General features: G+C 47.3%; 1 protein-coding gene across 10 annotated transcripts in view; it reads right to left on the reverse strand.

The window, feature by feature from the left end:
* GATAD2A (GATA zinc finger domain containing 2A) overlaps positions 1 to 27,476 on the reverse strand; it is an 80,059-nt gene that overhangs the window by 16,104 nt on the left and 36,479 nt on the right. For 5 of the 10 annotated variants that reach the window (XM_035117248.2, XM_035117251.2, XM_035117256.2 and 2 more), the window contains exons 2-4: positions 19,868 to 19,956; positions 11,795 to 11,940; positions 8,974 to 9,251 (exon numbers count right to left, since the gene is read on the reverse strand). In XM_035117248.2, the coding sequence (XP_034973139.1) occupies positions 8,974 to 9,251; positions 11,795 to 11,827 (311 nt within the window). In that variant the 5' untranslated portion in view covers positions 11,828 to 11,940; positions 19,868 to 19,956. The other 5 variants (XM_035117254.2, XM_035117253.2, XM_035117247.2 and 2 more) reach the window with 4 other exon arrangements.

Here is a 27,476-nt window from a genome sequence, read left to right on the forward strand (position 1 = left end):
CCACTGAAGGAGACAACACAATCAAATTCAGCAACAACTGGCTGCACATTTAGTCAACATCCAACTGGAACTATTTAGTTTCGACAAAATTGATGAACTTGATCCAGGGATGACAGCTTTTCGGCAGCCATTTACACCCTCTCTGCCCACTTGGGAGAGCCACTGCAGTACAGAATGCTCCTTCTGAGAGCAGGGATGGGGCACCTGTGACCCCTAGATGTTGTTGCACTATAACTATGTCCGTCACCGCTGGCTGTTGGCTGGGGCATGCTGAGAAGGATCTAGGTTTGGGAAGGCTGGCCAAACATGCGGACTGGTCTTTGGAGGGGGGGGGGCACCAATATTTTTATTCATTTATTACCAAATGTACATCTCCTTCAAGAAGATCAAGATGGTGAGTATGGTTCTTGCCACGCATACAGGCACTCTTCATGGCATGCCTGTGAGGCAGGGTAAACTGAGCGTGACTAGCCCAAGTTGCAGGGCAGAGTGGGGATTCGAACCCAAGTCCTAAGACTAGGAGCTTCTAGTTCAGCCCAGACACTTAGATCAAGCTCTGAGTGGTTCCCTCGCTGTGAGACACAAAGCTACAGGTAACCCTGTGGAATGCAGTCCCATCAGATGTCAAGGAAATAAGTATTATTATTATGAAGTTTAATTTTACTGTTTATGAGTAGATTCCCTCGTTGCGAGAAGCCAAGTTGCAGGGAACCAGGCAGAGGGCCTTCTCGGTGGTGGCGCCTGCCCTGTGGAACGCCCTCCCAACAGATGTCAAAGAGGAAAACAACTACCAGACTTTTAGAAGACATCTGAAGGCAGCCCTGTTCAGGGAGGCTTTTAATGTTTAAAAGATTACTGTGTTTTATTTTTCTGTTGGAAGCCGCCCAGAGTGGCTGGGGAAACCCAGCCAGATGGGCGGGGTATAAATAAATTATTATTATTATTATTATTATTATTATTATTTATTGAATATTGCTTTATTTGATATGTTGTTTATTTTAAAGTTATTGTGACTTTATATTGATCAGATTGCTATTATTCATGTTCGATGTTTTATTTGTATATACCGCCCAGAGTGCCTGGGGCAACCCAATTTGATGGGCAGGGTACAAATAATAAAATTCTAACTTTCACCCCACTTGTAGCAAGTGGTCTCAACGAGAGGTTTCTGCAATACTTAGAAGAGGCTCTAGAGGGCAGCCTAATGCAGTTCAAATGCATCATTCCTCCAAATGGGGACAAAAGGTGAAAAAGAGGTTATTCCCCTTCCCCATTTCTTATGAACCACGCCAGATCTGTGGACCGGATAGGACTGCATGCAATTCAACCTTAACTCAATGGAGACCCACTAAACTTGAGAGGCTCAAGCCAGATAAAGCACGGCTTGTGAAAGAGCACACTTCTTCCTCTGCAAACATTACCCAAAGGGTCCTATTCCTTCTTAGAATCATAAGTGTTGGAAGGGGTTCTAAGGGTCCTCTAGTCCAACCCCCTGCAATGCAGGAATATATAGGGGATCGAACCTGCAGCCTTGGCATTATCAGCACCAGGCTCTAACCAACGGTGGTCTCCAGGCTGACTTTAACAAAAAGTTTAAGCTTAAAAAACCTTTTAAAAAAAACCTCACTTCTTTCAGTAGGCAATAAAACAAGCCCCTAGCTCAAGTACTCTCTCTCTTTATTTTGATAAGCAGACCTGATTCCAGAGAAGATAAATAAACAAATGGATGGATCTAAACATGGGACTTTTGCTGCACTCAAATTAGTTTCCACTCGCTCGTTTTTTGGTTTGTTTTTTTTTAAACATCATTTAATGCATTTATATCCCAACTTTTTATCCAAGGAGCTCAATTCTTTCCTCACCCTTCATTCTACCCACAGAACCACCACGCCGTGAGATAGGTTAGCCTGAGAGGCATGATTGACACCCAGTGAAATTCATGGCTGAGTGAAGAGATTTTAACACTGGTCTCCCAGTTCCTAGTCTGACAGTCTAGCCCAGGGTTTCCCAAACTTGGGTCTACAGCTTTTAGACTACAACTCCCATCATCCCCGACCACTTGTCTTGCTATCTAGGCATGATAAGAGTTGTAGTCCAAAAATAGCTGTAGACCCAAGTATGGGAAACCCTGCAAAAGAGCTCTTCTAACAACCCTCAAGGAAGCAAGCAAGCGTTCCTGTTGGAACTGGTGGTAGGCATACTCTGAGCAGAGGAACCAAAACTGATGGACACAACTAACATTGTGCAAGATAGAAAAGAGCCCTACAGCTGAATCAGGCCAGAGGGGAGCCATCAGTTGGTTACAGTGTGGTGCTGAGAACACCAAGGTTACACATTCAATCCTCATAACAGATAGATGCATATTCCTGTATTGCAGGGGGTTGGACTAGATGTTCCTAGGGGGTCCCTTCCAACTCTGATCCTATACTAGTCCATCCTGTTGCCCTCACGGTAGCCAAATAGATGCCCCAAAGGGAATCCCACAAGCAGGACTACGGCACAACACCGACTGTCCCCAGTTACGACTCCCAGCAACCCATATTTAGAGGTGTTTATTGCCTCTGACCGTGGAGCCCATTCATTTCAATGGGTCTACAGTGGTACCTCGACTTACGAATGTTTTTGAGTTACGAACAGAGTTCCACCCGCCATTTTGGATGTGGTTTAGATAGGATTTTTTTGACTTACGAATTTTTAGATAGGCTTTTTTCAACTTACATTTTTTTTAAAAAAAAATTTCCCCCATTGGCTTCGACTTATGAATTTTCCGACTTACGAAGGTCCGTTTGGAACGGATTAAATTTGTAAGTCGAGGTACCACTGTACTCAAAGTGGAACTAACTTAGGTAAAACTTCTTTCTTGCCAATGTACTCTTCCTTGAAAACTTTTCAGCTCCGGCTTGTGGTTTTTAAAGTGTCACGTTTTGCAGGAATAAACTCTTGAGGAAGAAAGCAGTTTCTACCAGGCCAATGCCAAGTTCGGCAAACAGGGCAGTCATAGAGAGGGGACACAAACAGCTTACGGTGTCAAACAATGCCTCGACGTATGAATTTAATCCGTTCCGAAGGCACCTTCGTAAGTCGAAAAATTCGTAAGTCGAAAAGCGCCATTGGAAATGCAATTTCCCATAGGAATGCATTGGAAACGGAAAAATCCGTAAGTCGAAGCAACCCTATCTAAAAATGCGTAAGTTGAAAAATCCTTTCGGATGTCGAGACATTCGTAAGCGCGCGGCCATTACCCCCATTCGTAAGTCGAAAAATTCGGTTGTTGAGTCGTTCGTAAGTCAAGGTACCACTGTAAGGTCCTCTCTTTTGGACAGGGAAATACCTGGGTTTGGGACCTCTGCAACATTCCAGCCCTGACCACAGAAGGAAATGTCCAGTCTTGATCACAGAATCATAGAATGGTAGAACCGGAAGGGACCCCAAGCAATGCAGTCCAACCCCTTGCAACGCAGGAATCTCAGCTAAAGCACCCTTTGAGAAAAGGCTGGGCCCAATTCACCAGCCTGCTTTCGAAGAAGTCTTCCCTGCCACAAATTACTATCAAGCAGAAAGCTTCCCAAACCATTGGCTTCTGCTAAAAACCCCAACACACCCACCACCCCTCCAATTCGCAAACTGTGCAAGGTGTTACCTCTGATCCTGAACCTCTGCTGCCTTGTGGGATAATGATGATGATTAAAATTATACACCACCCTTCATCTGAAGGTCTTTGGGAGAAGAAAAGGCTAAGGAGTAAACCCTACTCAAATCCACAATGGAGTTCCTAAAATGGATGGATGGCGCCCTGTCAGGCTCCTTCTGGCAACTCCTGCAGCCCAGCTGGTGCCAAACGTCTTGCTCTGATTTCCTTTGGATCCCCCATCAGCGAGGCTGAGGGTGTGTGTGTGTGTGTGTGTGTGTGTGTGTGTGTGTGTGTGTCTTGCTGCCTGGGCAGTCCAGGACCCCATACACACGGCCCAGGCTTGCACCCAGGGGGGAGAGGCACTTCAGTGCTGCTAACACAGCGGTTTGGCTTCACCCCCGGAGGCACACTCCATTGCCTCTCGAGACACATGGGATGCCCAAGGCAGCAGCGAGATGTAAATTCAGCCTGGGAAGTGGTCGAATTTTGGGTTCAGAAGCTCCTGGTTTGATGCCCAGCATTTCCAGACACGGCTGAGAAAAAGAGACCTTGTATCTGAAACCCTGCAGAGTCGCTGGGGATCCTGAGCTGAATTGTTCCAATTGTGTGCCTCTGTTGCGCTCTTGCGCGGAAAAAGAATCGGCCAAGTTTTAACCCCTTCTGCTACGTGTGAACTAAAAACCTCTCTGTCACACACACACACACAACACACACGGTCACCCTTCTATAATCAGTTATCACAGCAGCATCTTAAGACTCTAAACTTCCTGTAATGCCAAGGAAGTCACAGGGCTCACCCCCTCTCCACATCGCCCAAAAAGTCACATGATCCCAGTTGTCATGTGATTTTTTTTAATTTTTTATTTTTTTAAAAACCAATTCCTTTCCACATCCTGGAAAAAGTCATAGCAACCGACTGGTCGGAACCGGTTTCGTGACACATTTGCTTTCATTTTGTAGAGTGGGAAGTTGTTGTTGGGGTGGGGGGGGGGGGGAGGAAGGAAGGGAAGAGGAGGAGGAAGAAGAGACAGGTAGTGGAAAGAAAATGGAGGGGGCGGAAGGAGGAAAAGTCTCTCTCATTCAGACACACACAGGAAAAAAGGGCAGGCAGGCAAGCTAAGACTAAGAACCTTAAAAAACTTACTGAAACCAGCTGAACTATGAGATCTGCAGAACCTGTTTTGTACCCCTAACATTTCTTTTTATTTCTGCATTTGACATCGTCATTCCTCCTGCTTAGTTTCAACGCACTAATTTTGTTGGCTAAGTTGCATCGTTTTGCATATTTTCATATATTTATTGCAGTGACTACCAAACAGAAACTTTCTATTCTTATGGCAATAGATATTTTGATTATTATTTAGATTTGTATGAATTCATTAAATTTATATATCGCCCTCCAGCCAAAGATCACACAGGGTGGTTTACAACATAAAACCACAAAATGCATAACATAATACATATTTTTTTTAAAAAAAACCAAACCAATACTATATGTGGCTTCTGTGATTAACAGCATCCCACTAGGTTCAAGGTAAAACTTGTCTCAAGTGCTGTTTTGTTGCTTTTATTATTATCTACCTACTTATACAATTTAATGTTTCTAGGTGGGTTTCATCCAACAGAGTAGACCCATTAAGAAACTTAAGTTAGTTCATTCATTTCAATAGTTCTGCTCTCTAGCTAATGTTGGATATAACCCACAATACTGTATGGATTTGTTTTCTGTATTGATTCACATTATTTTAGATTTTTTTTTACTGCAGCATTTATTGTTCATGTGGGTATTTCTATTTTTAATATTATTATCCTCATTATTTATTTTCAATTACCGTGTTTCTCATATTATAAGACATGTCTTATATTTATTTTTTCCTCAGAAAAACACACTATGGCTTATTTTCAAGGGATGTCTTATTTTTTTCCTCCTCCTCCTGCCGCGGCCAGCATTGCTGCTGTGCCTATCACTATGTCTTATTTTCGGGGTATGGCTTATATTCTTTGAATGCTTAAAAATCCTGCTATGTCTTATTTTATGGGTATGTCTTAAAATATGAGAAACAGGGTATTTATATGCCGCTTATTAACAACAGCCACTAAGCAGTGTATAATAAATTCAAACTATTATGATTATCATCACCAACAATTTTACATACCGCTCAATTACAAAAGCTCCTACAATGCAAATAACTTGTTTATTTTGCAAATAATTTGTTTATGTACCACTCAATTACAACAGCCCCTAAGCAGTGGATAATAAACTCAAAACAATGCAAATAACTATTAGAATTATAGAATTAGAATAGACCCTAAGGATCATGTAGCCCAACCCCCTGCAACGCAGGAATACACAGCAGTCCGGGGATCAAACCTGCAACCTTAGCATTATCAGCACTGTGCTCTAACCAACTGAGTTATTATTTTCAACAATTTATATACTACTCAATTGCAGCAGCCTCTACGCAGCAGCGTATAATAAGCTCAAAACAATGCAAACAACAACAGCAACTAAAAATGAAAATATCAGGGTATCCTTGTGAGCCACTTTGGGTACAATGGTGGGAAATGTATGCAAATCTAGGAAGACATTCAAGAAAGGCATCTGCAAAGAAAAACTGTGCACAAAAACAAACACTTCTACTGCCCACAGCGCTTTTTAGATAGGGCCTCCTCACTTGTTCAAACGTCAACATACCACATATGTTGACTTGGGAGCAAGCCTCCATTAGGTCCAGTGGAACTGATTCCCCCCCAAAGATTAAAGTCCTTTTTCAGCGGGTTGGGTGTTGGAGGAAGGATAATATAATAGTTGCGCTGGAAGGGACCCCCTGTGGGTCATCTAGTCCAACCCCCTGCAATGCAGGAATAGGCAGCTGTCCAGGCATGATGGGACTCGTAGTCCAACAACAGCTGGAGACCCAAGTTTGGGGAACACTGATCTAGAATCTGAAATCAGACAGGATGCAGAGTCAGACCACTAGTCCATCTAGCTCAGTATTAAAGAACAAAAAATGACATTGTCTCCTACCAATTACTGGTGGAAGCTGTCCAGGTGGGAATCTCGCCTACCTGGAGATGGCAGGGACTGGGCATGGGACATTCTGAACGCAAAGCAGGTGCTCTGCCACGAGGCCTTCCTCTAAAAACGTAGCAAGGTTCCAGTCCCTATTGTTCTGGATACACAGCAGATTTGAATGGACACACAGGAAGAGTCGTGTGAGTGTGTGCCTGCAGTAACTTATCTTGGGGATGAAATACAGTGGTACCTCGGTTTATGAACACAATTGGTTCCGGAAGTCTGTTCATAAACTGAAGCGTTCATAAACTGAAGCGAAATTTCCCATTGAAAGTAATGGAAAGTGGATTAATCCGTTCCAGATGGTCCGCGGGGTACTTAAACTGAAGCGTTCATAAACTGAAGCGAACTTTCCCATTGAAAGTAATGGAAAGTGGATTAATCCGTTCCAGATGGGTCTGCGGAGTACATAAACTGAAGCATGGGTGTAATTGGTTCCGGAAGTCTGTTCATAAACTGAAGCGTTCATAAACTGAAGCGAACTTTCCCATTGAAAGTAATGGAAAAGGAATTAATCCGTTCCAGATGGGTCTGCGGCGTTCATAAACCGAAAATTCATAAACCGAGGTGTTCATAAACCGAGGTTCCACTGTAAGTCTCTTTGGAATCCAGGAAGTTTCTCCCAAACAGGAAGTAAAAAGAGCAGAAATAAATGCCATCTATCCCACCCTCCTCTTCAATTAAAATAAAATATCTTAGAAGAACATCTTTGCAGAGTTTGAAATTGTGTGGTGAATAGTGCCTGTAGGGTGGGTTGTGGGGCACACACACACACACACACACAGCTCATCAGCATAACCTGTCCTCCCAGAAGAGCCAGTAGACCAAGGATCCTCCTTATCAATCCCAAATAAATCTTTTAAAATTCAGCACAGCCTTCAACGCTACCAGGAGTCAGGTAGTTTTCCAAGAAGGGTGAAGAGGTACCCGGGCAGGACAGGGCAGTCGATATTAAAACTAAAACGTGGATCTTCTCACATTTCCACCAATTGTGCCCGCAAAACAAATTGCTCCAGGGTTAAGAGTTTTAAAAGAGCAGGGAAAGTGGAGCCTGCAAAGGGCCTCCCCAGAATGCTGCTTGCTCACCACCAGCCTTGGAAAACACTTCTTATAGATGGCTGCTGTGCATGTGTCTCTTGGCCAAATGAAGGCTTCAGAAGGTTATCATGCACTTACAAAGATGACACCATGCCACTCAAGAAAAACTGCAAACTGCAGCCCAAAATAAATAACAACCGGCTTTTCACTTAAGACTGGGCCTAAGATTCTCCCACTAGTCTGCTTTAAGAACGCAAGAAGAGCAGGTATAGGCAAACTCGGCCCTGCAGATGTTTTGGGACTACAACTCCCATCATCCCTAGCTAACGGGACCAGTGGTCAGGGATGATGGGAATTGTAGTCTCAAAGCATCTGGAGGGCCGAGTTTGCCTGTGCCTGAAGAAGAGCCTGCTGGATCAGGTCAATGGCCCATGTAGCCTGTTCTTGCAGGGGCCAACCAGAACCTCAGGTAGGACCGGAGCGCAAGAGAAGCTCTCCCCTCCAATGGCCAAAGATGATGGGGAGTCGAACATCTGGAGGAAGGTCCCCTGGAGGCATCTTGGTGCTTTCCTGACCTAAGAAGTCACATTCATTCTGCTTGCAAGAGATGGAGGAATGCAATCATTTAGACCAGAACCTCGAAAGACCTGCATCCCCCAGGGGTTATACAGAGTCAGACCCTTTGATCCATTGGCTCAGAACTGCCCACTCTAGACTGGCAGTGGATCTCGAGGGCTTCAGGCAGGAGTCTCTCTCCCCGCTATGCCTGGAGATGCCGGGGATGGGAGAGCGCTGGGAGAATGCCTCTCTTCAGAAAAGGAATTCGCCTTGGGAAAGGGGAAATGCCTCTTCTTTGATCAGGGACAGGGAAACCAGTGGCCCTGCAGATCTCATGGGAGGAATGCCTCTATTCAGAAGAGGAATTCTTTTCTGAGAAAGGGGAATGCCTCTTCTTGGATTAGGGATGGGGAAAACGTGCATCCTTCCAGGTGCTGTTGCGACACCCAAGGTAGTATGACAACAACAACAACAACAACAACAACAACAACAACAACAACAACAACTATCAATCTGGTTGGGTTTCCCCAGCCACTCTGGGTCGCTTCCAGCACATATAAAAACACAATAAAACGTCAAATATTAAAAACGTCCTGATACAGGGCTGCCTTCAGAGGTCTTCTACAAGCTGTGTAGTTCTTTATCTCCTTGACATCTACAGGCCACCTACCTTTTCGAGGTGCTCATGTCCACCGGCTCGTCTCCCGTCTGCACCTCCACTTTAATCGTAGCTTTCATCTCCCCTCCTTTTAGCAATCCCTGGACTCTCCCAGGTGTGGGTTCACTCTTCACCTTGAGGTCTCCCCCTTCCGTGTTGGCATCGGGGGCCCCCAGGAGCCCCTTGTCAATCTTCATCTTCTTGCAGTCCACGTCGTTCTGGGTGATCTCCCGCTCGAGGGCTCGCTTCTGACTTCGCGTCCGGCAAGCTTCTTCTGTCATTATGGTACTCTGATGAGATGGGGAAGTAACGCAAGGAGAGGGAAAGGGGAGGGAAGAGGAAGAAGGTAATTAATTCATCCAGGCAACACAGATCAGAGTATCATAGTGGTGTTTTTTTTTTTAATATAATAGTAATAAAAAAAGCAGCAGTCTGCACTAGCTGCTTAGGGAGTACAAAAGCGGGTGCTCAGCTCTGTTTCAAGCAGCACTCACAGCTCAACTCAAATGGAAGAATCCGAAGTCAAAATGGGTTTTTGGAAACCAGGGGCAAGTTCACTGCAAGAAGACTTGGAGACTCCCTAACCACATTTTTTTTAAAAAAACCTGCTTAATTTTGCTTGCCTTTCCCCCCTCCTGCCTGTTCTCCTGAACACCTGCTTCTCATGATTGAAAGTTTCCAAGTCCCTTCTGACACATCCTGGGGTTTGGGAAAGGCCTTGCATATTATTAGTTTTTTTTAAAGGTACAGAGAACATGCTTTTTTATTGCTAAAGAGATTACAGGCTTTATTCCACCACTGGCCCTAAAAGCCACCAGAGAGAATGTCTTAAAGGAGAAGGGCTGTGGGGAAGCCTTTCTCTGCACCTCTCCCCCCCCCCCCAGGCCTCAAAATGACTCGTTTTGCACAGGAAGTGCTCAAAAACTCATGGAAGTAGTTGGGAGAGATTTGGGGGGCATTTTTAAAAAAGTTTTTTTTTTTAGTGGTGGTGGGGTGGAGGGTTGCAGTCTGCGTGTGTTCCCTCTCCAATTGTACCTGCAAGAGAGGCAGACACACGGACACACACCAAACCTCTTCTGATTTGGGGGTTGGCGTTGCGGGGGTGGGGAAGGGCAGCAGGGAGCAAAGAGCTGAGTCAGTTTGTGATCCCATGACATCACTGGGTCCACACATGACCCTTTCCCAGGATTCAGTGGGAGAGACAAAGCACTTTCCAGAAAACCGGTCTGAACTGGTTCCAGACAACAAGGCTATGTGTTGTTAACCCCTCGCAGCACCAGCAGCAGCAGCAGAGAGAGAGAGAGCGCGAGAGCCTCCGCGACTGCCACCCTAACCCTGCATCTGCTTGTGGGTGGGGTGGGGCTGGGGGGTTGCAGATGGGCATTCCAGAACACAGAATCCCAGGGAATAAATGGGAAAGGGGCGGGGGAGACCACCCCACTGCGTGCTCTTAAAGGGGCAGCGCAGGTGGTGGTCAGCCGGTCGGGGTTGAGAAAGCCATTTGGGAGAAGGCGCCCATAAAAGACAGATATAGAAGGGGGGGGAAAGGGGGGTGCGAAGTCAAGGACTAGGGGGTGTGAGATGCACACCATGACCCAAGCCCCCAGGAGAATTACACAGCGGGGAGTTGGCAAAGAAAAAGCAACTTTTCTCCAAACCGGGAAGGGGGGGGGGAAGAGGAGGAAAGGCTTCCCAGGATGCATTGCACAGGAGGAAGAAACTTCCCCCTACGTTAAAAAAACACAAGGTGGAGGCAGGAAAAGAAATGCATTTGCCGCAGGTGGCCTCTCCCTGCAATGGAAAACCCTAAACCACGAGGTTTAAGAAGCTGCTTTGTCAATTTGGGAGAGAAGCTGGGATTCTATGGCGTCTAGCCCACTGCCACTGGCTGCCAGGGGTGCCAACTTGAATAAAATATTGAGGTGTGTGTGTGGGGGGGGGGGGGACAGGTAAGCCCCGCCCCACAGAATAGATCACAAGCTGCGGTGCACGCACACTATTTGAATGGCAATGCCGATCAACTTTTGAGAAGGGCGGCCCAAGGGACCTCGGCCCCTAGGGACTGGCTCCTCAGATCAAAGGGGCTTGCCCACCCCTCTCCGCAGATGGTGTAGGGACTCCCCTCTCCGTGCAGGGAGCATACCCAATGGTTAGGAGTGATGGCAGTTGGAGCCAAACATCCGGGGGGGGGGGGTTGCAAGTGCTCCACATTCCCAAAGCTCACAATTTGTCTGCAGACATTTGCACCCGAAGAGAGCTGCCAGTGTGTTATTTGTTAAATTTGTACAACGCCCTGTCAGGGCGGTTGACGGAACAAAGATGCGAAACAGAAGCACAAAATGTGATATGAATAAAGTTGTGCTTGTGTGTGTGTAAACACCTTGTACAACCGGATCCCAGCAGAACCTAAGAGTGCACAACTCAAGGAGGAAGGAGAGCTGGACCTACAGCTAAGCTTGAAATGCTCCTTCCTAGGGGTAGGGAAGCCACAAAACTCCTGGGCAGAGACTTCTTTCAATAGCCAAGGAGCCTTCCAACTCTGCAATTACCGGTAGTGGTTAATCCACCCTGCAAACTAAGGGAAGAAGAAAACCTCACAACCTTTGTCAGTTTCAGCCTAGTTACATCTCTGCAATTCTCAACTCGTCCCAGGCAATAAGACTCTCTATACCTCTTGCTTAACACCAGCCACCCCTTTTCCTGTCTCTCACAATAATGGGGGACAGGCCCTTCTATCACTTGGAAGACAGGAAGCTGGGGTTTATTTGTTTTGCAGCCCCAGAAACATTTTTAATACCCCCAACAACCTCCCTTTAAAGAAATGGAGACAAACCTGGTATAATTCAGGCAGTGTCTTTTCCGGCATGGGGTGCGTCGTGACAGAATCCTATCACATATTGACATAAATTCACCTCCTGCTCGGAAGAGAGGCGAAGGAAAAAGGAGCTTGTGGGAGAGTTATACCGCTTTCTTTCGCCACTGCAGGGAAGGTTATAAGGGAAAGGAAAGGAAAGAAAAAGCAAAGGGTAAATTTCAGTTTATGAAGGTAAAGAGAGCCCTGCCGCTGGACTCCCATCGAGTCCAGCATCCTGCCCTCCCAGTGGCCAACCAGATGCCCCCAAACAGAAATCCGCAAGCAGCAGCGCCTCTACCCAGCGGCTCAGCCAGCAACCAGTGCTCAGAGAAAAAGAAATCGGGTATATACAGACATTTCCACACATAGCTGCCACTACAGCCTCCTGAGCAAGTTCCACCTGCTGCCTGACAAAAAGGAAATCTTTCTTGATCCTGTGAGTTTTGGGCAACCAGCTAACTCTGCATGCAAACAAACGTATTAGGAAAGGGGTGGTTTGCAACACATTAAAATGTCTAATCAAACAATCCAGAATAAAATAAATTCAAGCTTCAAGGAAAATATTTTAAGCTTCAAGCTTCCTTGAATTTTCCTTGAAATTTGAATTTCCTTGAAATTTTCCTTGAATTCAAGCTTCAAGGAAAATATATAGTAAGAGCTGTTCGACAGTGGAATTTGCTGCCAAGAAGTGTGGTGGAGTCTCCTCCTTTAGAGGTCTTTAAGCAGAGGCTTGACAGCCATATGTCAAGAATGCTTTGATGGTGTTTCCTGCTTGGCAGGGGGTTGGACTGGGTGGCCCTTGTGGTCTCTTCCAACTCTATGATTCTATGATTCTATGATTTCAGATCCTTCCCTCTAAGGGACATTTTGCTTCCCCCCTGTTGCCAGCCTGGCATCCAGAGGTCTCCGTGTGGTCGCAATTGGGCCTGCGCCTGTTGCAAAACGTGCCTACTAATTTCTAACTGCCTGGAGAGCCGCTGCTGCCAGCCAGTGTAGGCAATGCAGAGCTAGAGGGACAAGTAGTCCGACTGCATAAGGCAGCTCCCAAAGTTCATATTTCCACCTCCGATGCAGCGATACTGAGGGAAGAGCTTTGGGAAAGGGCATCGCCCTCATCATATGGGCAGGTCTACACGGGAGGAGGCATGCTTATTATTTGAACAAGTTCCTTGTTGCATTTGGTGGTGGCTGAAGAAGACTGTTGCAGGCAACCCTAAGACCACTGGATAGGAGAATGCTGTAACAGCTTTGAGGTGTTTTTAATTGCAATTGCTTTAAAAATGTTTCCACTTTATTTTTGGATTGCCCATCTCTCTGCTGCCCTGGGCTCCTTCGAGAGGAAATGGTGGGGATAAAAAAATCCAACAGAGAAACAATTCAATCAACGAAATGGGAAGCATGGTCTGATATGGCAGGCGCAACTAACTGGCTTTGTGGCTAGGCCTACCTTGCAGGGTCGTTGTCTACAGCAGGGATAGGGATGTTGACGCCTGTGTGGGGTGGGGGCAATGCTTGAGTGCTTTTGTCTGGTTGGAGTCATCGAATCGTAGAGTTGGAAGGGACCACAAGGGTCATCTAGTCCAACCCCTGCAATGCAGGAAGCTTTTGCCTAATGTGGGTTTCGAACCCACGACCCTGAGAGTACCAGTCTCTCAGCCAACTGAGAATTGCCCTGGAATCCCGATCGCGCCTCTCGCCTGCCTGGATGCAAGTAGAGGGGTATGTGAGAGTCCATGTATAGAAACTAGCTTGCTTTCGGAAAAAAAAATACCAATGTCATCTGAACAGCAGCAGCAACGACAACTCTGCAAGGGAAGGCCACATACACAGACCTCTCTGAGCTCCTTCTGGAGGAAAGTAGGGGTGCAGGGAGGATAAACTGAACAAGCCAATGAAAAACAGAAACCCACTCAACTTAGCATGCAGAACGGCAGCCTCCCTGGACAAGAACCAGGGCTGTTGCCTCCAGCACTAATGCAAATCAAAGCCTACCTCTTAAGGAAATGGGTCTCCAGAGAGCGCAGAATGCTGGAGAGGCGAAAAACAATCCCCACTAGACAACCAAGGAAAAACATTGGTGTGTAATGAAGGCGAAGAGAACAGGGCGATTCCACGGCTACCAGCCATGATGGCTGCTGTTCTGCCAGCATGGTCGGAGGTGATAAATGCCACTAGATCAGGGTTTCCCAAACTAAATTCTCCTGCTGTCTCTGCACTACAACTCCCATCACCCTTAGCTAGCAGGAGCAGTGGCCAGGGATGAGGGTAATTGTAGTAAAACAAAAAACAAAACAAAAAAACCCACCAATAAGCAGCTGGAGACCTAAGTTTGGGAAACTCTGCAGTCTGGATTCCAGTTGCTGCTGGTGGGCTTCTCATGGGGACATTTGCTTGCCCACGCTTAGGACAGGATGCTGGGCTAAATGGCCTGATCCTGCAGCTGCAGGGCTCTTTTTATGTGGCGAGCACTCAGTGCGAGTGCAAATAGCTTGCGCCAACTTTCATTTACAAGCTTTTCAATGTCAAGTGAAACAAAACAAAATTTAAAAAATCCTTCCAGTAGCACCTTAGAGACCAACTAAGTTTGTCATAGGTATGAGCTTTCGTGTGCATGCACACTTCTTCAGATTGGCTGATAGGAGTGGTAAACCTGTTGATGGCTGTTTACCACTCCTATCAGCCAATCACCCATTCCCACCACCCTTCTGGGTAATACCCCTCCCCACCCTCTGACTATACATAAGGGTCTGGTGACTTCTGTTTCAGTGTATCTGAAGAAGTGTGCATGCACACGAAAGCTCATACCTATATGACAAACTTAGTTGGTCTCTAAGGTGCTACTGGAAGGTTTCTTTTTATTTTGTTTTGACTGCGTCAGACCAACACGGCTACCTACCTGTAAGAAGTGAAACAAAAGTTTCTTCTGCCTGGACCGTTTTTTATTACACTCTGGCCCAGGAAACACTCTTCCTTCCTTGATCCTTGTAAACCCACCCTTTTCTTATTTATTCTGTTGAATCAGAATCATAGTTGGAAGGGATCCAAGGGTCATCTAGTCCAACCCCCTGAAATGTAGGAATCTCAGCTAAAGCATGAAATTGTACCTGTGGGCATACTGAAATCAGTATTTTTTTTAAAAAAAGGAAGTCCCCCTCCTCTCCCCAAGTAAACAGAGTAGTATTCTTAATAATAATAATAATAATAATAATAATAATAATAATAATAATGTTATATGTTATATGTTATAGCCTTAAAGAAAGCAGAAAATAAAAAATTTATCTCCTTTATGAAACAGGTCCCTTAAAAAACATTTTAAAAAAATCCCAAAACATTTTCTCTACATTCCTGGAATTATTTGGAAAAAAGAAAAATATCAGATATTGCAGCCCATATTCCGGAATGTAGCTGCCTTCAGTTCTACTCAGAGTAGCTCTTTGAAAATAATAATGTTGGGCATGACAGTGCAATCCAGTCAGGTCTACTCTGAAGTAAGTCCTATTAAATTTGCTGGGGCTTACTCCCAGGTAAGTAAGGTTTAAGGATTGCAGCCTAACTTCAGGTCCATTGATTTCAACCAACTTACTTACAGTAGGACTCAAGTTGAATAAAGACTGACACTTATTTTAAAAGGCAAATTCTATTTCATTAACCTGATCTCTCTCTCTCTCTCTCTCTCTGTGTGTGTGTGTGTGTGTGTGTGTGTGTGTGCTATGTCTGACTGAAGAGAGAGAAATCAAGTTGCATTTTGGGATTCTAAAAAGGTGTGTGTGTCTGGAGTCAAAGCTTTAAAAACAAAACAAGGGGGGGGGACTCTACAGAGTCGAGCTTTGGGCTGCAGCACACAAAGGGTTAAGCCCTGCCATCTTCATGCCATTCACTGATATGTCCATTAAGGGTGTTACATAACAAAATGGCAGACCTTAACCCTTGGTGTGCCACACATCCCCATCGCTTGTCAGTCACAGGAGCCAGGCTGAGTTGAAAGCAGCAGGAGGACACAACCAAAAAGCCAAAAAAACAAAAACAAAAAACAAAACCCCACATTTTTCTGGGCGGTGGGGGGGGGCAGTGTAGAGAAATGGGGGAAAGAAAGGACAGTGGGATCTTTAAGGAACCCTACCATGCCTGCAAAATAAATAAAGTTGGGGGGTGCATAAGTTTTTTGTTGTTTTTTTAAACATTTTGTTTGGTTATTCAGGATTAAAGCTAATGAGAAGTTATTTAATTTAAAAGCCACAGGGCAGTGTGGAAATATTCCAAAACATGTTGGTAGGCAGTATGTTTAATACTTGGGGGGGGGATCTGGGGGGGGCACGAGGGGACACAGTGCCTCCCAATGACAGGGACAGGGAAACTTCTGTGTCCCTCCAGCTGTTGCTGGCCTCTCAGATCTCAGTAGCCCCCCCCCCCCGCATTGTTCGATAGAGTGTGTGTGTGCGCGGATTGGGAGTTGTAGTACAGCAACGCCTGGACAGCCACGGAGCCCCTGCCCTCTGTGGATGGAATATACATTACATGCGCGCACACACTTCAGGATCTCTGAAGGGGATGCAGTGCAAGGAGCAAAGGTCTTCCTGCAAGCACCCTTCTTCGATACAACAACAGCATCCCGAATCCCCCTCCTTTACATATAGGGAAGAAAATGGTGCTCTTGACCAGGAACCTCAACCACTTAAAAAAAAAAGTCCTCATCTTGGTCGCACTCATATATGACCACAACGCGGGTCTGTTTTGCCAGGCAGTGGATACGGGGAGAAGGGGGTAGTGTTTGAGGCTGCTTTTTCTTACAGGGAGTCCCGTTGCAGGTGTCAAGTCCAACAAGTGTAAAGGGACCCCTGACCATTAGGTCCAGTCGTGACCGACTCTGGGGTTGCGGCGCTCATCTCGTGTTATTGGCCAAGGAAGCCTGCGTACAGCTTCCAGGTCATGTGGCCAGCATGGCTAAGCCACTTCTGGCGAACCAGAGCAGCGCACGGAAACGGCGTTTACCTTCCCGCCGGAGTGGTACCTATTTATTTACTTGCATTTTGACGTGCTTTCGAACTGCTAGGTTGGCAGGGGCTGGGACCGAGCAACGGGAGCTTACCCCGTTGCAGGGATTCGAACCGCCGACCTTCTGATCGGCAAGCCCTAGGCTCAGTGGTTTAACCCACAGCGCCACCTGCTCCCTTGTTACGCTACACTGTGTAACAAGTGAAGTGTTAGCCATCACTACTATGCCAAGGAACTCGAGTTTCACCTCAAGTTTCCACCTGCTGACTTTCGGCAGCTGGTAGGAAAGGACAAGGACAAGGCCCCCTTACATACCTATGGGGTTAGGTCTTCCTTGCTCAAAGTCAAGGGGAGAAGAAAGCACCTGGGAGCGAGCACAGAGGCTTCCCTACACACCCAAATACACACCACGGACCAGCCACCTGCATTTTACGGGTCCAGCCCTACCTGGGTGACTTAAGGATCATGGCAATTTCACTGCAACACCCGGACTCAAGTGGCCTGGTTTGCCAGAGGCAGAAAGAGAGGGAGGGGGAATGCATAGTAAACTAGGCTGAGCACACCTCAAATGAAACAGGGTGGGCTTCCTATTCCAGTCTCTTGCTTTCTCTCACACACAGATTTTGCAACGCAAGAATATAGGTCTATCGCATCAAGCGTCCGGATTCCCCCAGCGCCCAGCCGGAGGTGCCTCGGGGGGACCCTTCAAATGGGAGATGAGCACCACCAGCCCTCCCTGGCAACTGATCTTAAATTCCCAAACTCAGGGGCTGTTTGAATTCCTCTCGGCCACCAATTTGCCTCCTCCGCTGCTTCCCATGGCAGAGAATTGCAAGAACTGGTTGTGCTTGTACTAAAGGCTGCCCCTTAAACAGTCTCCAAGGTTTTCCTTCCCTGGCTATATCAGTGGCGGTTCCTAACCGTGCCACCACATACCCCAGATTGTTTGTAGGGGGGCAGGTAAGCCCCACCACATCACAAGAGGCGGTGCACACACACCATTTGAATGGCAATGCCCATCAACTTTGGGGCGCCTTGGCCACTCAAATATTTCATTGTGGGGGACTCGAAGGGACCTCAGCCCCTAGGAGTGAGCTCCTATGCTTGTAATGCACAGTTAATGCCTCTATAGCAGAGATGGGGGGCTTGGGGGCAAATGCGACCCACTGTCCAGCCCTTGAGGAATCTCTCTTTTTCCAGGCCACACCTCTTCTCTCCCAGGCAATGCCCCTCATCATGGTAGTCCTTTTGCCTGGTTATAATAACAGAATCACAGAACTGTGGAATTGGAAGGCACCGAGGGTCATCTACTCCAACCCCTTGCAAGACAGGGGGTGGGTAGACAAATCTGCACAGGACAAGACTTATCAGCAGATACTTGCCACAGTCACCATGTTCTCCCTCTACTGTTGCTGGGAAGTGCAAGTAGGGAGAGTTGCTACTGTTCAGTGTTAGAAACTCAGATATACAGTCATATCTCGACATCCGAAAGCTTCGACTTCCGAAGGTTTCAACTTCCGAAGTCGACAACCCTGGAAGTCTTTTCGCCACTGCGTTCTGCACCTGCACAGAGCGGCGCGCGCGGTCGGCGCATGCGCACAAGCGGCACTTCGACATCCGAAAACCTCGACTTACGAAGACGGCCGTGGAACGGATATAAGCTAGGAGCCAAATGTATATAAGCTAGGAGCCAAATGGCTCCGTTGACCAAGGTCACAGTCGCCAAAACGAAATGTCTAGTTGCCACTGTGGGGTAAGTCGGCTCTAAAGTCTTATTTTCCAAATGATGGACTGACTGTGATGGATTCTCAGTTAAACATCTGGCTAGTTCAGAGGACAACCCTGAGCTTGGTTAAGGGCTTTGAGAACTTAAAAGAAGAAAAGTCACTTTATCCAGTTCACATGTACACTGGGCCTGTTCCGACCTCTTTTTCTTAATGATTACTCAGACCATTCATGACGTAGGAATATTCTTCCCAACTCTGAGCAGGGCAGTGGGGGAAGCAAAGACAAGTGACAACAATTCACTATAACGATGTTCACTGCTCCTGCTCAGGCTGCACTGAAAAAGCATTTTGGTTCCTGAAATCCATTCCAATTGTACAGATAAAATATAATGGGATAGAATTCTACAAGGTTGGGTATTAGTGTGTGAAAATAGCCCAGGGATCCAAGGACCCCCAGGCATGCACCCTCAGATGGTGGAGATGTCAGGCAGCATCCTCGCAACTTAACTTGGTCGCAAGTGGTCAAAAGCCAGGTGCAAAATGTGCCTGGCTAATTTCGAACCCTGCTGCTGTTGCACTTGGGTTTCCCGTAGTGAACATCTGGTTGGCCACTGTGAGAACAGGATGCTGGACTAGATGAGCCCTTGGCCTGATCCAGCAGGCTGATTCTTACATTTGGGGCCTAAGTCCTTTATCAGGGCAGCTTAATGTTTCTGGGTAAACAAGAAGCTAGGGCTGGTCCCTGCAGGTCGCCCTCCAGCAACTGTGGTACTTTGCCTTGGAAAAAACAAAACGGGAGACTCCAGGTTTAGTCGCCAGAACCAATTCTTATCATTTTTCTTTTTTCCCAGACACCAGGCCACAGTGACATCTTAAAATCCTCATCCTCAAGGGTTGTCACCAACTACGTTCTCCTCAGAGAAGACCCATTGAAATTAATGGATCTTACACAGTCAAGTCTGTCAGTAAGACAATAAGAATAGCCTGCTGGATCAGGCCAGTGGCCCATCTAGTCCTACATCCTCTTCTCACCAGATGCCCATTGTGGGAAACCCTAAGTCGGATTCGAGCACACGGGCCCCTCTTGTCTCCTGCTGGTTTCCAACGACTGCTTTTCGGAAACATTTGCTGCCTCCGACCGTGGCTAGCAGCCACTGATCGCCTCCTCCATCTCCATGAATCTCTCCAATCTTGCTTTAAAGCCATCCAAGTTGGTGGCCATTCCTGCCTCCGGGGAGGAGTGAGCTCCGCATTCCAGTTTCTGTGGATCCGCTCTGAGTTTGACTACTGCTGGGCTCAACCCTCCAAGTCACACAAAACAGGAAGCTCCTACCTGTCCCAGCCGTTCATGGGTTCCCAGGAAAGGTCTGCTCAGTCCTTCCGAAGGTTGTTTTTGGGAGGAGGATCCCGACTACAAGAAACCTAGGGAGAAGGCAAAAGAGAAAAAGGTGTACTAGGTTACTGGTGGGGTAGGCAGAGATTTATACAAGAGGTTTGTAGACCTTAAAAAACATAACCTGATTGCTGCTGGATTTGGCCAAAGTCTAGCATCCTGTTTTCACAGCGGCCAGCCAGATGCCCGCAAGGAGGACCAGGGCAACCAACTCTCCCTGCTTGTGATCCCCAGCAATGGCATTCAGAAGTATTTACCGGCCATGACAGTGGAGGGAGAAGATAGCAATTGTGGCTAATAGCTACTGGCTTTTTTTTTATAAAAAAAGAAGGGGTGGAGGATAAGCGCATGAACCCAACATGTTCCCTGTTTGTTTGTTTTGTATACCTCCCCATACCCACCAGTCTCAGGGTGGTTACAACATAAAAACACAAAATACACAATCAAAATAAAAACAAAAGCAGCCCAATTAGCACTCTGATGCAGAGATACGAGTACCCTGCTGAAATAAAAAGCTCTTCTCATCTGAAGCTGCCTTCGACCGAGATGGACAGGTGGGGTTGCAAAGAGCAGGATTTGGGAATGCCTGAGGCCTTGCGGGAATTGCTGGGACGCTGACTCTCCTCAGTCCCCACAGGCAGCATGACCAACGATCAGGGACAATGATGGAGCTTGTGATCCCCACACCACCCGGAGGTCCCCCACCTTAGTTTGCCCCAGGCTTCCCAGTCCAAAGGCCACATTCCCTTCTGAGGGTTTCTACCCCCCCCCTCTATCCTCTATTCCAGGGTCTCCCAAACTTGAGAGTCCTGCTGTTTTTAGACTACAATTCACATCATCCCAGACCACTGGTCACTTTTATCCAGGGACAGTCCACATATCTATTGGCCTGTTCCGACCTCTTTTTCTTAATGGTGACACGGACCATTCATGGACGTAGGAATATTCTTCACAACTGTGAGCAGGGCGGGGAACGAAAACAAGTGACAACAATTCACTACAACGATGTTCACTGCTGCTGCTCAGGCGGCAATGCAAAACACATTTTGGTTCCTGAAATTCATTCCAATTGTGCAGATAAAATATAACGGATAGAATTCTACAGGATGCGGTATTAGTGTGTGAAAACAGTCCCGATCCAAGGATCCTCGGATGGTGGAGGTGTCAGGCAGCATCCTGGCACCAAGGCATCTTCGCTTGGTAGCAAATGGTTGAGAGCCAGGTGCAAAAAGCATTTGGTTAATTTTGAACGTTGTATGGCTTGGCCCCAGGGGTGGGGAGAGGGGGTGGAGAGAGAAAAGATTGTCTTGAAGTCCTAACAGAGTAGTTCTTTGGACATGGACTTGGCATTACTGTATACTCGGCTTGAAAAGCAAAAATGAAAGGAAACGACCAGCGAGAATGTACCGAGGCAAGAGGCTCTGCTTTGAGCCAGGAAGTTGGTGGCTTAGGTGTATCTATAATAAAGATGCAGCCCACCCACACCAGTCACCCACACTGCTTTTTCACACTGCCATCTCAGTAGTGGGGCCCACCTCACAAAGTGGTTGCAAGGCTGGTACTAGCTGAAATGGCCCTCCCTGTCCCAGTGTGCCGTCAGTGCTGTGAGCCGTGGAGAACCCCCAAAATCCGAGCCACGGCACCTCCACTGCCAGTACTTGTTGGCCAGGATTCTTGGTTTGTATCTAACCATAGCAATACTCAAAGGAGACCCATAGCATCAGAGAAAATGACTTATTTAGGCCAATTAATTCCAATGCATCTGCCTTAGATGCACCAGCCTCTCCAGGTGGCTTCCAACACATATAAAAACATAATAACATGTCAAACATTAAAGGGCTGCCTTCAGATGTCTTCCAAAAGTCAAATAGTTTTATTTCCTTGACATCTGACGGGAGGGCATTCCACAGGGAGGGCACCACTGCCGAGAAGGACCTCTGCCCTGCAGCCTCACTTATCGCAGGGAGGGAACATCCAGAAGGCCCTTGGAGCTGGACCTCAGCATCTGGGATGAACAATGGGGGAGGAGATGCTCCTTCTGGTATACTGGGCCGAGGCAGTTTAGGGCTTTAAAAGTCAGCACCAACACTTTGAATTGTGCTCAGAAACATACTGGGAGCCAATGTAGATCCCTTAGGATGGGAGTTATATGGTCCAGATGGCTGTTTCCAGTCACCAGTCTAGCAGCCGCATTCTGGATTAGTTGTAGTTTTCGAGTCACCTTTAAAGGTAGCCTCAGCGGGATGCAACCTCTTGCGGCAGTGCGTTCCACAAGCTAATCGGGATCTGTTCTGCACAAATCATTGCTAGGAAGCTGCAGCTCAGTGGTCGAGCATCTGCTTTGCCTGGTTCAATCCAGGACTTCTCCAGCTAGGGTTGGGAGAGACCCTTGCCTGAAGGGCTGGAGAGCAATTGATGCCACTCAGTGCTGGACTCTGTATAAGGCAGCTTCCTATGTTCCCAGTATATGCAGCCAGCATGGGCACTAATCAGGGGGGATGATAGGTAGGAAGTAGAGCCCAGCAACATCCAGAGCACCCCAGATGTTCCTCTATCCTTGGCCTATATGGAGGGACACACCTCTGGGGTATAGATGGGCGCAGGGTCCTACTCTGCTGCACATATGGTAAGTATCATAGAATCACAGAATTGTAGATTTGGAAGGGACCACAAGGGTCATCTAGTCTGACCCCCTGCCATGCAATAATCTCTTTGCCCAATGTGGGGCTTGAACCCACGACCCTGAGATTAAGAGTCTCATGTTCTACTGACTGAATTATTTCAGCATCCAAAGCACATAACCCAAATGCTCACTTAAATAATGCTCAAGAACACATCTGCAAACCACCAAGGTCGGGACAACGGACAGGTATATTACAGAAACCCAATCCTGGAGGGGCTCTGAATTCAAACATCCACCCCACCCCACAAAAAAAACAACCACATTTTAAGCAAGAAAACACACAAATTCCTGGCCCCTAGGGATCCAAGGATAGGCTTGAATAAATTAACTCTCCCTCCCACATCAGAAACTTGGGATAGGGCAGAAGTCCCCTCCCCCAACAGCTGTAGGAGAAGAGAGAAACCGAGTCTCATGAGAACTGGAGAACTGGCAAACGGTTCCTTTATACAGGGCCACAGATTATTTTATTATTTCATGAAACCTTGATCTTCTCATTTAAAACAAACAAAAAAACAGAACAATAGCATAAACGAGCCTCTCCTTGGGCAGAGTTTTGATCACAAACACAGCTGACACAAACCCCCAACTGCATAGGATTTTAAAACTAGAGTTGGAACACCTTTGCCCCACCCCACCCCCCAGAACCCCCCCCCAAAGTAGCATGAGACTGAAAACACTGTTTTTCAACAACAACAACAACAACACCCCAACTTTAAAACCCTTGTACCCCTTAGGATTCTGGAAGGATGGAAGTTGTGAATCGTGAAAGGTTCTGTTGCTGTTGAAACAGGAAGCCCCTTTGGGTGTGCCAAGCGAGGCGTAGAGTGGCATCTTTTGTAATATATATATATATATTAGGTGCAATGTTTAGGTATCTGGTTCCGTTCCACTCACATGCCGCTGTGCAAAGCAGACATTACCAGCTGCCCGGCTTTCTGCAGGTTCCCTCCTCCTGTTTCCCGGCAAACTCCGAGTCAACTTCTCTCACGCAACCTTCCCCACCCCACCCCAAACGAAACCGCCTTTTTGGGGGGAGGGGAGAGTGATTTGCAAACAAGAGAGAGGAAGAGAAAAAGGGGTCCAGCCGTTCCCCAGCTTTGGGGTGCAGAAGGGAATGAACAGAAAGAAGCAAGCCCAGCACCCCATACTACGGAACGGGGTGTTACCTATGCACGGAAAGTGTCTTGCATCCCGAGAAGCTGGGAGCTGTTTCTCCAGTGGGCGTTTCCGAAAAGAGGAGGAGAAGGGAAAAAAGAAAGAAAGAAAGAAAGTCAGGGATCAGACTCCCGGGAAGAAGCTCTCCTTCGCCTCTTAAGGGAGCCAATAAAAGGAGGCTGGCGGTTGTGCCCCTGTTGTAAGCTGGGTTTAAGCTTCCGGGGCAGTTGCAGGAATGACCTTAGGACTCTGAAGTGAGGGAGGGAGAGAAGGGACCGTCTTAAAAGAGGCAGGATTTGAAAGCAAGATTAAGTCCCCCACGCGCCTGATGCCATTATGCACAAAAGCAAAGTGTGTTTGTGGCACAGGAAGGGGTTTGGAAATGGATCCTGCGTGTGCCATTAGCATGGCAGGGAGGAGGGATTCCGCCCCACTCCCAATCGAGACAGCCAGTCAGTTACTGGGCAGGCAGGACTGGGTGGTTACTGTTGCTGCTGTTTGTTTGCTTGTTTTGCAAAAGTCAGCTCTAGAGGAGGATGGACGGTTTGGGATTTATTGGGGGTTAAGGAGAGCAGAGTGCGCTCAGAGTCCCAGGAGAACCTGCTTCGCTTTCGCACAGAGGACCCCCCATATGGAAACTCGGGAAGCCGCTTTGTGTCGAGTCCACCTGGCTCTCGGGATTGCCTACCCTGACTGGCAGCACAGGGGGAAGTTCCCAGTCCTCACCCAGGACCTCCTGCCTTTAAAGCGCTGCAAATAAAGTAGGATTCCATGTCCTCATCGTTCTAAATAAAGTGCTGATTCTGCTGGGAGTGAAAGAAGCTGCCCATGCAGACCAGCACTGCTTACACTGGCTGGCAGCAGCTCTCTCGGGTTTCAGGCAGGGAATGCAAAGCAGGTTATCTACAAATGAGCTTCGGACCCTCCCTAAACAGGAAGCTGTCTTAAGCGGAGTCAATGGTCCACTGAGCTCAGTACTGTCTCCACTGGCTGGCAGCAGCTCTCCAGGGTTTCAAACAGAAGCTATTCCCAGCCCTAAGTGGAGTTGCTAGGGACTGAACCTGAGACCTTCTGCATGCAAAACAGTTGCTATACCATTGCCCTTCCTCCTTAGGACATCCAAAGCAGGGAGTGATATTTTGCTGTCTATATGCCCTGCCATATCCTGGCTGGGGCCATTGTTAGTTGAGGTGGTCCCTTCAACATTCATAAGAATGCTGAGTGGCTCTGGATAGACTGCCTCTAACCATGGAGGTTCTGCTGGATCAGACCAAGTCCCCTCATCCTCCAACCAGCTGGAGTGGACCAACCAGCCCAACTCAGGGAAACCTAGAAACAGGCTGCAAAGGCAACAGCCTTCCCTGGTATTTTTGGTCTCCAGCTCCTGGGACTCAAAAGAGATAAGACTGCTCTTCAATATGGAGGCTCCACAACAGCCACCAGAGAATAAATCACAAAGCAGACTGAAGGGTCCATCTAGCAGGGTGGCTTGAACCCCAGACAGAACCCCAGACAGGGGCTAAGCAGGTGGCCATGGAAGGCAATAAGGAGGAAAATGAAGGCCACTGTCCTCCTGGAAATGGAGAGACCAAACACCATGCTAGTTTTGCCACACAAAACTGTGACACCCCCCCCCCCGGCACCCCTGAGACAGCCATGCTTTAATATTACACAGAAAGGTGAGGAGAGACCCCAGCTTATGATGCCAAGTGGGAATTTTTCATAAGTTTCAAACAAAGCACTTTGAGACAGGGGGTGGGTGGGTGGGGGGTGGGAAAGAGAGATACAGGTAAATTGTGGCTTGCTTATTTTTTTGTTTGTTTTAAAGGGCTAGGCCCAAGATTAAATGACCTGTTGCAACAGCTTTGCAAAACTTTGTAGGAGCAGTAAGTGGTGGAGAGGGGTTTATGAGGATATTTCAACTAGGGAAGCTTTCTGGTTTCTTTAAAGGTGTTGTTTGCATAGAATCCCTCCCTGCAGCTGGATCAGACCAAAAGGAGACCCACCTAGTCCTGCATCTTGTCATCACAGTGGCCAGCCAGATGCCCCAATGGGATGCCCACAAGCAAGCAAAGACAACTCTCCCCTCCTGTGGTTTCCAGTAACTGGTATTCAAAGCACCTACTCTCTCCCAACTGTGAAGACAGAGCATAGCCCCCCCTCCTCCTCCATGACTCATAAATGGATCCTTAAACCAAGGTCTGAGGCTCCAAAACTTTGGCCACCTCATGAGAAGAGAAGACTCCCTGGAAAAGACCCTGATGTTGGGAAAGATGGAGGGCATAAGGAGAAGGGGACGACAGAGGACGAGATGGTTGGACAGTGTTCTCGAAGCTACGAACATGAGTTTGACCAAACTGCGGGAGGCAGTGCAAGACAGGAGTGCCTGGCGTGCTCTGGTCCATGGGGTCACGAAGAGTCGGACACGACTAAACAACAACAAACCAAGGTCGCAACCGCCAAAACAGAATGTCTAGCTGCCATTTTGGGGGCAAGAAGGCTCTCAAGTCTTATTTTTCAAAGGATGGACTGACTGCGATTGATTCTCAGTTAAATATCTGGCTAGTTCAGAGGACAACCTTGAGCTGGGTTAAGAGCAGGCATAGGCAAACTCGGCCCTCCAGATGTTTTGGGACTACAACTCCCATCACCCCTAGCTAACAGGACCAGTGGTCAGGGATGATGAGAGCTGTAGTCCCAAAACATCTGGAAGGCCTGGTTAAGAGCTTTGAGAACTTAAAGAGGAAAAGTAACTTGATCCAGGGACGACCCACATAACTATTGGTCTATTCCGACCACTTTTTCTTTATGCTGACTACTCCTGCTCAGGCTGCACACAAAAAAAGCATTTTGGTTCCCGAGATTCTTTCTGACAGTGCAGATAAAATATAATGGCTAGAATTCTACAGGATGGGGTATTAAGTGTGTGAAAACAGCCCTGATCTGAGGATCACCTTCAGATGGTGGAGACATCAGGCCCCATCCTGGCACCCAGGCCCCATCAATTGGTCGCAAGTGGCCAATATTCAGGTGAAAATTGTGCTTGGCGCCTGGCTGATTTCGAACACTGGTTCTCACAGGAGCCAACCAGGAGCCTGTGGGGAACCTCCAAGCAGGACCTGAGCACAAGAAGTTTATGAAACTATGCATGGAAGTTTATGAAACTATGCATGGCATAGAGGAAAACTTCTCTCTATTCACTTCCCCTATGCCATGCATAGTTTCATAAACTTCCAACAGTCTTACTTCTTTCTTGCCGTTTCTCTACACAACCCCCCCCCAAGCACTTGGGGGGAGTGCAGAGGGAGGCTGTGGAGGGGTGTGGCCTGGGGCAAGTTTCAAGGGGCAAACACAGAGGCTGGGGAGGGGGGGTATTTGGCCCCTCAGGGGCTGAGGTTCACAATCCCAGATTTACAAAGTGGTGTTGAATTTCTCCCTTCCAAGGCCAAATGACAAATCTAGTATGTGCAGCCAGGGGAGGGAGGGAGGGTCGGTATTCTGTGTTATTAGCCACAATGGCAGCCCCAGGCCTCTGGAATCAAGTTACCAGCTGAAATCACGACAGGGTCTCAGTGTTTTCGGCAGCTACTAAAGAATTTTGCATTTAAGGCCCCCTTTCCTTGAAGCAAACATTAATTGTGCACTTGTAGAAACGGTACTTGTTGATTTTCAAGAGTTTGGGTTCTTTTTTTCCATTTCATCTTATTGAAT

This window comes from Zootoca vivipara, chromosome 6, assembly GCF_963506605.1.
Source record: "Zootoca vivipara chromosome 6, rZooViv1.1, whole genome shotgun sequence".
NCBI classification, from domain to species: Eukaryota; Metazoa; Chordata; class Lepidosauria; order Squamata; family Lacertidae; genus Zootoca; species Zootoca vivipara.